Source organism: Saccopteryx bilineata, chromosome X (genome assembly GCF_036850765.1).
Source record: "Saccopteryx bilineata isolate mSacBil1 chromosome X, mSacBil1_pri_phased_curated, whole genome shotgun sequence".
Classification (NCBI taxonomy): Eukaryota; Metazoa; Chordata; class Mammalia; order Chiroptera; family Emballonuridae; genus Saccopteryx; species Saccopteryx bilineata.
In genome coordinates this window covers 136,524,870-136,538,327 of record NC_089502.1, presented here as the reverse complement: position 1 = coordinate 136,538,327, position 13,458 = coordinate 136,524,870, and the positions used below count along the sequence as shown (strand labels likewise).

The 13,458-nt window shown below is 43.0% G+C and overlaps 1 protein-coding gene across 3 annotated transcripts in view; it reads right to left on the bottom strand.

Annotated features, from left to right (window-relative positions):
* ASB11 (ankyrin repeat and SOCS box containing 11) overlaps positions 1–13,280 on the bottom strand; it is a 30,742-nt gene extending 17,462 nt beyond the window's left edge. For 2 of the 3 annotated variants that reach the window (XM_066248989.1, XM_066248990.1), the window contains exon 1: positions 12,002–12,209. In XM_066248989.1, coding sequence (XP_066105086.1) covers positions 12,002–12,119 — 118 coding nt within the window. In that variant the 5' untranslated portion in view covers positions 12,120–12,209. Of the gene's footprint in view, positions 1–12,001; positions 12,210–13,066 lie in introns of those variants that run through there. The other variant, XM_066248988.1, reaches the window with a different exon arrangement.
* Positions 13,281–13,458: the final 178 nt, after the last annotated feature.

Sequence of the window (13,458 nt, the reverse complement as noted above, 5' to 3'; positions counted from 1 at the left end):
AACAAATCAAGCGTAGAGTCAAGGCCTGCAGTCCTCTTCCTGCAGCTCAGTCATGCTGCCCACCCACTGGGAGAGGAGGTTTGGGGGGAAGGGGAGGGGAGATGTACCAAGCAGCAGGCTCTCTTGTTAGCTACTTTCAGGGTGACAAGCCACAAGAGTGTACAGTCCATTAGTTTGTTGGTGGGTGTGGAGAGAGCACACACACACTCTGGCTTTGGGGGGCAGTTTTAACAAACAGTAGATGTAGTCCAGTGCTTGAATCAATAACTCTAAATAAAGTAAATGAAGGGCCAAACTGGACATTGAGCTTCCCTGGTTTCATCTTCCCCCTGCCTCTCACCCTCGCCCCTACCCTAAAGACTTGACAGTTTGTCACACACCATGGAGATTCTAGTGGGTCAGCGAGAATGGTCTTGTTCTAAATTCCTTAGGTAATTATCTCTGTTTCATTTTGAAAATGAAGCCTATCTATTTTCATAATGCGGAATGTCCTTTTTTCAGATGACATAATCCTTCAAGTTTTTCCCCAAAGAGCTTTGTTAGGGACAGTTGACTGTGATGGCTAAGCATGGGGCCAGTGGAGCCACACTGCCTGGGTTCAAGTCCTACCTTGACCACTTTTTCTGCCAGAATGGGCGAGTTACTAAAATTATTTCAACCTCAATTTCTTTTTTCTTTTTCTTTATTAAGTGAGAGGTGGGGAGGCAGGGAGGCAGGGAGGCAGGGAGGCAGAGAGAAAGAATCCTGAATTCACCTTGACCAGGATCCACCAGGCAAGCCAACTAGAGGGCGATACTCTGCCTATCTGGGGCCCTTGCTCAGAATGGTATTTCAGCAACTCAGACAGAGGCTATAAAGCAGGGGTCCCCAAACTTTTTACACAGGGGGCCAGTTCACTGTCCCTCAGACCGTTGGAGGGCCAGACTATAAAAAAAAAAAACTATGAACAAATTCCTATGCACACTGCACATATCTTATTTTAAAGTAAAAAGCAAAACGGGAACAAATATAATATTTAAAATAAAAAACAAGTAAATTTATTCAACAAACTGATCAGTATTTCAATGGGAACTATGGGCCTGCTTTTGGCTAATGAGATGGCCAATGTCCGGTTCCATATTTGTCACTTCTAGCTGTAACAGGTAATATGATGTGCTTCAGGAGCTGTGACGCGTGCGTCCCACATCACCGGAAGTAGTACTGTACGTGAGCGATGCTGCGCTTTGCGGCGCTGCCACATACAGTACTCCAGGAGCACAGGATGCCCTGCGCTCCTCTCACTGACCACCAATGAAAGAGGTACTCCTTCTGGAAGTGTGGCGGGGCCGGGTAAATGGCCTCAGGAGGCCGCATGTGGCCCACGGGCCATAGTTTGGGGACCCCTGCTATAGAACCAGCTTCAGTGCCAGGAGCCAAATTGCTCAAACATTTCAGCCATGGCTGTAGGAGGGAAAGAGAGAGAAAGAGGGAAAGAGAGAAGGGGGAAGGGTAGAGAAGCAGATGGTCCCTTCTCCTGTGTGCCCTGACTGGGAATCAAATCTGGGACTTTCACACACCAGGCCAATGCTCTACCGCTGAGCCAACCAGCCAGGGCCTGAACCTCAATTTCTTGATCTATAAAATGAGGGTATAGTAATGCAGTACTTAGCAAAAGCTTTGGTCTCTAAGTAAACCAATAGTATACACCCATGATGGTAGGTGCTCAAGACAATTTACTAATCAGTACACATGGTAAGACAGTGCTCTTGGGAACAGACTCAGAACCGCCTTAGAAACATATTTTTCTTATAAATTTGTCAGCAAACAGGCCTAGTCAGCAAAAGGCAATCATCTGTTTCAAAAGAAAACCTATTCCAGTTTTCAAAATTTGGGCATTTTTCAAATTATAACTGTGCTCTTCAAACACTAAATAGCATGTAATGCAGTTTGGATTTAACACAAAGGGTCTATCTTACCAACCTTTCCAAGATAATCTGGATGGTGTTAAGAATTTAGGTTCCCAGCCCTGGCTATTTGGCTCAGTGATAGAGCATCAGCCTGGCATGTGGAAGTCTCGGGTTGGATTCCCAGCTAGGGTACACAGGAGAAGCACCCATCTGCTTCTCCACCCCTCCTCCTCTCGCTTCTCTCTTTCTCTCTCTCTTTTCCTCCCTTCCTGCAGCCATGGCTTGATTATAGCGAGCTGGCCCCAGGCGCTGAGGATGGCTCCATGGCGTTTGCCTCAGGTGCTATAAAATAGCTTCAGCCTGACCAGGCGGTGGCGCAGTGGATAGAGTGTCAAACTGAGATGCAGAGGACCCAGGTTCAAAACCCAGAGGTCACAAGCTTGAGCACAGGCTCATCTGGTTTGAGCAAAGCTCACCAGCTTGAGCCCAAGGTTACTAGTTTGAGCAAGGGGTCACTTGGTCTGCTGTAGCCCCCCAGTCAAGGCACATATGAGAAAGAAATCAAATGAGAAACTAAGGTGCCACAACAAAGAATTGATGCTTCTCATCTCTCTCCCTTCCGGTCGGTCTGTCCCTATCTGTCCCTCTGTCTCTCTCTGTTTCTGTCACAAAAATAAAATAAAAATAGCTCCAGTTGCAATGAAGTAAGGGCCCCAGATGGGCAGAACATTGCCCCCTAATGGGCTTGCTAGGAGGATCCCAGTCAGGGTGCATGCAGGAGTCTGTCTCTGCCTCCTCTCCTGTCACTAAAATAAAAATAAATAATAAAAAAATTAAAGAATTCAGGTTCCCTCATACCTGCAACCTTGGCAAAAACAACCCCACCAAAGATGGAATTAATGTGGATTTGAAATAGCTTGAGGCCTCAAAGACTCAACTTTCCCAATTGATGAGAATCATAGCTACAAACAGTCCAGGAAGCTCTCTGCTTTTTAAAAAATTAATTTTAGAGAGAAAGGGAGAGAAAGAAACATTGATTTGTTGTTCCACTTATTTATGCTTTCATTGATTATTTTTGTATGTGTTCGGACTGGGGTTCAAACCCACAACCTTGGTGTAGTGGGAGGAAGCTCTAACCAACTGAGCTACCCAGCTGGGCAGTAAACTTTCTTCTTATGTTGAAACTAAATCTTTATTATTTCTAACCCATCGGGGTATGAATAGGGGGAAAGCTAGAATGTACTCTATGGGGTTGGATTGAAGTTGTAGTAACTAGCATAAAAATGTGAAAACCTAAACTAGGGCTCTTTGGAGAAATGGCTGATTCTAGGGTTGGACCAGAAAAAAATATAAGATGGGCCTCAAACACCTTGGCAGAAAGCAAGGAAGCGCTCAATGAATGATGGAAAATGTCAAAAAGCCACAGAAGCTGGCTTGAAGGGGCTTCCACTGGCCAAATATGGAACAATATAACCATCAAGATAATGATAGTAAGAGATTAAATAATAATTTAATTCCTATTAATAAAATAGGAATCTGCAAGTCCTCAGTTATATAAATGAATATATTATATAAATTGTGACACGAGAAAGTTCTTCCTTAGAGTAGGACGCAAACTTAGAAATGTAGAAGAAATAATAGAATCTGCCTCAAATTATCTCCTCATAAAATAATTACTAGATTAATGGGACATAAAAATGAGACTCAGAGACATGGACAAGAATGTGATGGTAACAGGGGGGTGGGGAGGGGGCGAGGAAGGAGAGGGAGGGGGTGGGGGGAAGGGAGGGGCACAAAAAAAACCAGATAGAAGGTGACGGAAGACAATTTGACTTTGGGTGAGGGGTATGCAACATAATCAAATGTCAAAATAACCTGGAGATGTTTCCTCGGAACATATGTACCCTGATTTATCAATGTCACTGCATTAAAATTAATAAAAATAAGATAGAAAAAAGGAAAAGACTGATAAAATGGGAAAGAAAAGGAAAGATACTAAGCACTCACCACCAATAAAACTCATCAAAACATTGAAAAAATAATAATTACTAGTTTAAAGGGAACAGAGGTAACTATACAGCAAAACAAAATTGTAGATACGACCGAAACTAAGTTAACATCAGAAGTGATGGGAACAAATTGCCAATGTGCCATCTGATGGAATGCAACAAGCAACATCATGTACCATGAATGGGAACACAATGGAAAGAACACACCATCGACCTGTGATATTCCTGTTCAAAATGTAAAACCTGAATCTAATAGGGACACTGCGAACCAACTCAACCAGACGGACATTCTACGAAACAACTGGCCTGTAACCAGTTCAGAGGGACTGAGGAACTGTTCCAGGCTGAAGGAGGCTAACAGGACACAACACCTACAGGCAGCATGTGTACCTGGATTAGAACTTTTGCTAACAAGGACATTAGGAGAGTTGGGTAAGCACGAATGAGGTCTCTGGGTGAAGAAAAGTAGGAATTCTTCATACCACTCATAACTTTTCTGTCATTTTGAAATTACTTATAAAATTAAAATGTGTGTGTATATATAATACAGAAATAACATCACTACTGCTTTCATACTCCACATATGAATGTGTAATGCTTTTATTTATTTTTTTGTGACAGAGACAGAAAGAGGGACAGATAGGGACAGACAGACAGGAAGAGAGAGGAGAAGTATCTATTCTTCATTGCGGCACCTTAGTTATTCATTCATTGCTTTCTCATATGTGCCTTAACTGGGGGGCTACAGCAGAGCGAATGACCCCTTGCTCAAGACAGTGACCTTAGGTTCAAGCCAGCAACCTTGGGCTTCAAGCCAGCAACCTTTGGGCTCAAGCTAGTGACCATGGGGTCATGTCTTTGACCCTGCGCTCAAGCTGGTGAGCCCACAGTCAAGCCGGCAACCTTATGGTTTCAAACCTGGATCCTCTGGGTACCAGTCCAACGCTCTCTATTCACTGCGCCACTACCTGGTCAGGCAGTAATGCTTTTATTTAAAAAAAAAAAAGATACAATTGTTTGCATCTTCACTTGTTCCTGAGTCAGTTAAAAGTTAATGGGTGGTATTTTTAAATCTTTTGGACATTTATTTATAATTTGCAGAAACTGGGAATGAGATAATGTATGCATATAATCCTCAACTACTCGGCCTTGGTTTTCCTCTCATACATCTCCATGTCATTCAAAGTGAAGCCTACATCACCGTTACACGCTGCCCTCTTCCCTAACCGCTTGGAAATGGATGCTGGCACTGACGTTCAAAGACAGTCTTCACCCCTGGGTGGCAACGCAGCACCCTCACCAATGTAAGAAGCAAACACACAGCTATTTGTTATTCTTCTGTTCTAACAATAGCCAGTCAACCAAAATAAAAATAAGATTTAAATGGTAAATTTGCTATTATTAACTGAGAATATCAACATAAAATAGCTTTATTATTTCTAAAACTTGCCTCCAAGTGGGCTGTGGTGCCCCTTTCCCTGGGAAGCAGGAACCATCACATCTGCATCCTATTTCTAGAAATTTTGTTACTCTTAAGTCCCATAACACCTACTCTGTCCACAACCCGGAGAGACCTGCCAATCCGAAGGCTGAGGAAAGGAAGTGTGAGTCCTTTCTATCAAGTGGAAAAAAGGGCCAAATTCACCCTGGGTGTCAAGACTCCAAAGTACCCTGAGGAGGGGCACGGGCTGATTGGAAGAGGGTCGGGGGCGGGCCATGCTGGTAACACGCAGTTTCTTGCTCTCAGGAGGTAGTACAGCTGATTGTGTCTGCTTTGTGAAATTCATCCAATTGTTTGCTTAGGATTTATGTGCTTGTCTGTATTTACATCAGGCTTGAATCTGGAGATTTTAAAAACGACCAGTTTACTGATCAGACAACTTTAAAGCTGCACTCTCTACTCCTCTGCCAACTCCTGGGCAAGGGGTGGCCCACTCTGCCACCCCAGCAGCTAGAGGCAGAAAATAAGCAATGTTCCCTCACATGTCCCCACTTTGTTCTAAGTGCCAGCTCCTCTGGTGGCTTGGGAGTGCAGAAAGGCGGGAGGGACAGGGAAGATGTCTTCCCGGTTAATTGGAAGAGGAGGTCAGTCCTACTCACTCGGACTCAACAGAAGGGCGCATTCCCTGGCCCGTTTTCTATGCATGGGCATTTGACCACCTCTCCTAGTGTCCCACATCAGTGCAGCGTACTGATGCCCCCTACTGCTACCTCTTGCTTCTGAGATCATGACAAGCCTGTGGAGCCATCTTCCATTCTACCAAGAAAGAAGGAATAGCAGGTTGTCCTGGGTTTCTCACTAACCCACCACTGCTTTCCGAACCTCGTCTCCTAACTGGGTAGGACAGGGAGCAGTTCAGCGTGTTGCCTAAGCGGACTTCCAATGTGAGAGTGAAATACCAGGCTCCCCTCCTGCCAGATGCCCCTTATCTGAACTTACACTTTTCCTGGAGCCCCAATCCCTTGGCTTTCAAGAGAGAGGGAAGAGCCTTCCATCATGAACTGGAGCACTGCCTGGCCTGTGGTAGCGCAGTGGATAGAGCATCGACCTGGAATGCTGAGGAGGCTGGTTCAAAACCCCGGGCTTGCCTGGTCAGGGCACATACAAGAAGGAACTACCAGTTGATGCTTCCTGCTCCTGCCCACTCCCTCTCTCTCTCTCTCTAAAAATAAAACCATTGAAAAAAAAAGAACTCGAATAACTCCAAATGCATGACAATCCTCTTGCCCCATATGGAGATCTCACTTCTAATAAGTGGGAAAAATAGGACTGAAATCCAAGGTTTGAGACTTCGGAACACATCCTGTCCTGGTTTTAAAAAGCACTTGTGTTTAAATCCTGACTGTCCTCATGGTGGGCTGACTTGACTGGAGTGCTTTGCTAACATCCACCTTCTCTCTATAGATAATGGGCATTAAACCATTTGTATTGCCTTAAATGTAGAAATCATTTTTGTTTCCCAACTAGTAACAAAACCACTCTTAAGGAAGTCACCTTTCCAATCCCATTATTTTCCAGCTCTTGCTCAGGACCTTGAAGAGTTTTCACTCACAACTCTTTTCTAGAAATCTGAAAAGGTGGGCTCTCCTGTTCTTCTCCTCTTATTCCCAATACATAGCCTCTCACTCTTATGGTTCTCGTTTTGCACATTAGAGCTAATTGTGAGAAATTAAGGATAAAAGTTATTTTGGCAGCTAGGGAGCTTTTCCACTCCTTTTAGGAAATATGCAGCCAAGCTCTCCAAATAAATGAATGCTGAAGTAGAAGTCAGTCACTCTCTTCTAAGGCAGTCTATTTTTAATTATTTGGCAGAATGCCTGTGTCACAGGGCTGCAAACCCCTTATCAGGATAGTTTACTCTACAAATATGTTTACTTGTTCCTGACGAGGTGTATGGAAAATGTTCAAGTACTTTTTCATCCTCCCCTTGACTTTTTCTCAGAATAGGATTTATATCTCTACTTCTCAGACTCTGAATAACAATTTCATGAAAACTTGGAAAACCACAGATTTCAATAACAAAATTGGTTCAGATGGAATACAGTTGCCTGAATTTCAAGTATTCAAGATAAAAATCAATTATTATTTTTAAAAGTTTTTACAATTGCTCAGGCCAGTTAGCTCAGTTGGTTAGAACATCATTCCAAAGCTCAGAGGTTGCCAGTTTGATCCCTGGTCAGGGCACATACAGTAACAGATTGATGTTCCTGTCTCTCTCTTTCCCCCTTCCTCTCTCTAAAATCAATAAAATAAACATTTTAAAAATATTTTAAAGTTTTTGCAATTTTTACCCTAATTCCTTTTTTTTTTTTTTCATTTTTCCGAAGCTCGAAACGGGGAGGCAGTCAGACAGACTCCCGCATGCGCCCGACCGGGATCCACCCAGCATGCCCACCAGGGGGTGATGTTCTGCCCCTCTGGGGCGTTGCTCTGTTGCATCCAGAGCCATTCTAGTGCCTGAGGCAGAGGCCACAGAGCCATCCCCAGTGCCCGGGCCATCTTTGCTCCTGAGCCTTGGCTGCAGGAGGGGAAGAGAGAGACAGAGAGGAAGGAGAGGGGGAGGGGTGGAGAAGCAAATGGGCTCCTCTCCTGTGTGCCCTGGCCGGGAATCGAACCCAGGACTCCCGCACGCCAGGCCGACGCTCTACTGCTGAGCCAACCGGCCAGGGCCACCCTTTCTAATTCCAACAAATACTTGAGATTACTGGTTTGTTACTTTTTAAAAACTAGCTACCTAGTCATAATTTCTAGTGCTTATGGAACAATCTTTATTCTCTTTACTCAAGTTTTAAAATCATATGAAGCAATCTCTTCTCCTGCAGCATTTATTAAAGGAAAGAAAATTCAAAAGGAACTTCGAACCAAAACCTAGGGAATTAATGATACTTTACATAACACAAAGGTAATTATATATAAAAAAAAAGATAATTGAGTTGAAATGCGCACTCTCTAGAACACTCAGCTCTGGTCAGGAATGAACCGTGGTCAATGAACATCTTTTTGTGGTGTGTTAGAAAGAAGGTTCCTCTGAACCCACCAGGAACAGGAGAGCTGAGTCAGTGACAAGTGGGGCAGCAGAGTCCCTACTGAGGACTGGCTGCCCCAACTAGGGAAAGCCAGCAGGCATCTGTGACATATAACCACTCAGAGGATGGTCGGGCCAAAGCTGAGGAAACAATCAGCACAACTAAACAAGAGTAGAAGGCTCGGTAGAGGATTGGGCAAGAATGCATCTAAAACAGAAAAATCCTGTCCAAATGGGAAAAACAGGAAGAAAGGAGTCAGACTGATGAGTTAGGCAGAGGCGTGCCCATCAAATCAAGGTCAGCCCTTTGTATTTAGAACAAGGACAACTAATTTTAAGTGTAGCACTTAGAATAGAATCAATCTTTCAGACTTAGCTCAAAACATCCCTTTAAAAGGGGAGCTGCATCCTGACCAGGCAGTGGTGCAGTGGATAGAGTGTTGGCCTGGGATGCTGAGGACCCAAGTTCAAAACTCTGAGGTCGCCACCTTGAGTGTGAGGTTGCTGGCTTGAGCGTGGAGTTGCCGACTTGATCATGGGATCATAGACATAACCCCATGGTTTCTGGCTTGAACCCAAAGGTCACTGGCTTGAGCAAGGGGTCACTGGCTTGGCTGGAACCCCCAGGTCAAGGCATGTATGGGAAACTAATCAATGGGCACCTAAAGTGCCACAGCTATGAGTTGATGCTTCTCATCTCTTTCCCTACCTGTCTATCTGTCCCTGTCTCTCTCATGTGCACACTAAAAAATAAAATAAAAATAAAAAGGGGGTGCAATAGTTCTATAATCTCTTATCTGCCATTGTATAAATTCTCCAAATTCTAAAAACCAAGTTTTCCCCAAGGTTGACACAAACTCTTTTCAGCAAAACATGGCCAAGACTCATTTTAAGCAACTTAACTATTTTTATTTTGTATTTTTACTTGGTGTGAATATTTATATGTTCACTATAGGAATATAAAAATGTTTGATGCCTGACCTCTGGTGGCGCAGTGGATAAAGCGTCAACCTGGGAACACTGAGGTCGCCGGTTCAAAACCCTGCACTTGTCTGGTCAAGGCATATATGGGAGTTGATGCTTCCTGCTCCTCCCTCCTATCTCTCTCTCTCTCTCTCTCTCTCTCTCTCTCTCTCTCTCTCTCCTCTCTAAAAATGAATAAATAAAAAAAAAAATGTTTGATTATGGGCCCTGGCTGGTTGGCTCAGTGGTAGAGCATTGACCTGGCGTGTGAATGTCCTGGGTTTGATTCCCAGTCAGGGCACACAGGAGAAGCGACCATCTCCTTCTCCATCCCTCTCCCTCCCCCTGCCCTCTCCCCTGGCCTCTGCAGCCATGGCGTGATTTATTTGAGCGTGTCAGCCTGGGCACTGAGGATGGCTCCCTCCAGCCTCTGCCTCAGGTATTAAAAATGTCTCGGGGCCCTGGCCAGTTGGCTCAGTGGTAGAGCGTCGGCCTGGTGTGTGGAAGTCCCGGGTTTGATTCCTGGCCAGCGCACACAGGAGAGGCGCCCATCTGCTTCTCCACCCCTTCCCCTCTCCTTCCTCTCTGTCTCTCTCTTCCCCTCCTGCAGCCAAGGCTCCATTGGAGCAAAGATGGCCCGGGCGCTGAGGATGGCTCCATGGCCTCTGCCCCAGGCGCTAGAATGGCCCTGGTTGCAACAGAGCAATGCCCCGGATGGGCAGAGCATCTCCCCCTGGTGGGCGTGCCGGGTGGATCCCGGTTGGGCGCATGCAGGAGTCTGTCTTACTGCCTCCCCGTTTCCAGCTTCAGAAAAATACAAAAAAAAAAAAAATGGCTCGGTTGCAAACACGGCCCCAGATGGGCAGGGCATTGGCCCCAGATGTGGGTTGCCAGGTGGATCCCGGCCAGGGTGCATGTAGGAGTCTGTCTATCTGTGAGGAGGGGCACGGGGCTGTGGGGCCACTGGGCTGCTGACAAGGAGTCTGTCTATCTCCCTTCCTTTCACTTAAAAAAAACAAAAGTTTGATTACGGGAGGCAGCTGTGGCCCTGCTGGGAGTGCTAGGTAATGCACAGCATGCTCTTTATATAGTCTTTCTAGTATCCCCCAAACTGCTGAATCCCATCTGGTCCAAGGGTGGTAAAAACAAATGATCAACTGTATCGATACTTTATTTTTATCAAGTTTATGACCAACTTACTGGACTCAATACAGCTTCAATTCTAGCCAAATTAGTAAAGGTTGAAAGTCATATACCATGTCCCTCGGGAGAAAAACAGTGCCTGAGGAAAATCTATGGGCTGTAGGTGGGATCCAATGATCCATCTGGTGCTCTAGCTGTAATAAGGGCCAATGACATGTCCTGTTTCACCCTTAAACTGTATATAAGATATATTTATTTATTTCATTGACATACTACATAAAAAGAGCAAAATAAAAATAAGCCAACCATAACTTAACTCAAGCCTGATGAGTTATCTACAAACGTAATAGTTGAAACCACAAAGACATACTCAATTATGTATGCCAGAATATAAAATTCCAGGAAAATAGTTTTTCCCCAAAAGATTTTTACAGCCAAAAAAGAAAAAAAAAAGTTAATGAGGGATAGATATGCTGATAGGTGCTGTTTCCAAAAGAAAGAGTTCAGGACCTATGACAGGCTGAGCTCGGTCCCGGCTCAGTGTGCTGCTGCCCTCCGCTTGTTTCTGACAACGCTGCCGAGAGTTTACGGGAACATAATATGCTCGTGGAAATCAAGAAATTTAATCTTCCTGAGACTTTTCTAAGTTAATTAGCTAACATACTAATTAAATATCACATATTTTCCCAACAAGCAGCAAAGGCAATTTCTGGTTTCACTTCAACACTTGCACAAAATTTTGTTCTTGATTTTCAATACGCCTCGTTTTAAGTGTCTAGCATCTGACTGCCAACAATGTCAAAAGAAAACATGCTGTTAGAATTCTGTAAAAACACCACTGGTTTCTGGCACATTAACTGCTTATATTATCAAAGAAACCCTTATTTACCAAATCTGGATATACTCTCTATTGAGCATGCACATACACACACATGCCTATCCACCCACCAATATCCATACAGAGGATGGAAATGAAGCATAGAAATAAGCATACACTCTCCTTCCCACTGTCCCTTGTTAATAATTGAAAAATATAGTTTTGACCATATAACACCATGCTACTTATAAATTAAATGAATGTTTTACCAGGAGCTTGAACAAGTACATTTGAGCTAAAGAAAAAATGAGCTCAAATTAAGAGCTTTGTATTATAGGCTCAGATTTAAACCATGTTTACATAGGTTCTATTATAAAACCTTTTTAAGAATATACTTAATTAAGGGTCACAAAGACAAAAATAATGTACCCAAGCAACAGAAAACATTTTTAACGCTCTTGCCAACACTGATTGTTGGACTTAACCTCATTTAAATCATGATGATAATATATCTATGAGAAAATCAAAAATATGTTACTGAAACGTTGAAAAAGTCCCTGCCTAGATTTACAAATTAAACAAGAAAACAGCTTCTCCAGATCATGCTTAACTTGAAACTAAAGGGAATTTTTTTTTTAGCCAGTCTAAACAACATACCTCCCTGAAACGTGTGACAAATGTAATCCCCAAAAGAAACCTCTTTCCACACTCTGGGCCTTCTGACACTTCCTGAAACTTCAAGATTCTTCTCATTTTCCCCAGTTAACTGAAACATTCTGATGCTTCGTCTTTGGAGGTCTTATTTCCTTGGATAAGACTGTTATCTAGTGTCTTCAAAGGCATCTAGTGTATTCGAATCACAGAGTGTTGGTCTATTTTGAAAGAGAATCCTAGATGCAAATAGAAATGGATACTAAAGACTGATGTAATGCTGGAACCCTTATGAACACTAAAAACACATAGGGAAACTGAACTCTGTTTATGAACAAACACTCCTCTACTTAGTGACACTCCTTGCAGTGACAAGGATACCTGATTCATTTACTTTTGTAGCATCTCACAAGAATTAAGGTGAATTGTTTCTTGAAAGAAATAAAGACTAAGTTCTGTAAAGCAGAAGACTTCAAAATGTTTTACCCAAATGTTGGCATTTTGTATTATAACACTTTGTTTGCAGTGCTTTGCATGGTACCACGTACAAATGGGTTTAGTACAAGGTTTCTTTCCTGACAGCGAGAAGTGGCTAATCAACTCAAACGACTGCAAATGACAGCACTGAAATAAACAGCTTGCCACATTTGCTGCTTTAAATCAAATTTCTTGGTCATCCTATTTCCTGAGGAAACTCAGTCTTGTTAGAATGCAGTTAAAATCTGATTAAAAATATTAAAGACAATAATCCTACACAAGGAATTATTCAGGTTAGTGGAAATAAGGTTTCTCAAAATGCTTTCAGAAAGCTAATTATTTCTTAAATATCTCCTAATAGAAGAATTAACTTGCAAAAAATAAAGCTCAAAATCCTTCACAAATGGTGCTGTCAACACCATTTACTACTTCAACTATTTTTTAAACCAACCCACTCGAAGCCAAAGTATAAATAAAATCTGCCTTCCAGAAACATTACTTATATGAATTATTCAAGAAGTTTTAGAAGATGTGTATTGTGACTGGAGGCTGTATTCTCATGCATCGGCCTTTGAACAAAGGCTGTCTTTTTACCTGGAATCCCACCACAGATTTCTTCTGCTATCCTAGCCGCTTCTTTTCTATTTCCTTTGACGATATAGAAATGGGTTAGGAGAGCCAAAAAAACCTTAATTAAAAGCTTGAAGAATAAAAAAGTAACAAACATAGTAATAAAAATGTTTTTAAAGCCATAGAAAACAGGACCATCTTCCATTTTGGCTTACACTTTGTACAGGTTCTCGGGACTGCAAAATTTCACTGAGTTGTAATTGGTATCATATGACATCTATTTTAAACCTTCTAGCCCTCAGTGACCTGTCACGGAGAACTCAGTTTGTAGGTTCTAAGCTATCTGTGGTTTGGAAATTGCATGTGCTGACATTCATGGCAAGGTTAAATGAACTAAAGAAACCTCCTTCCAACCA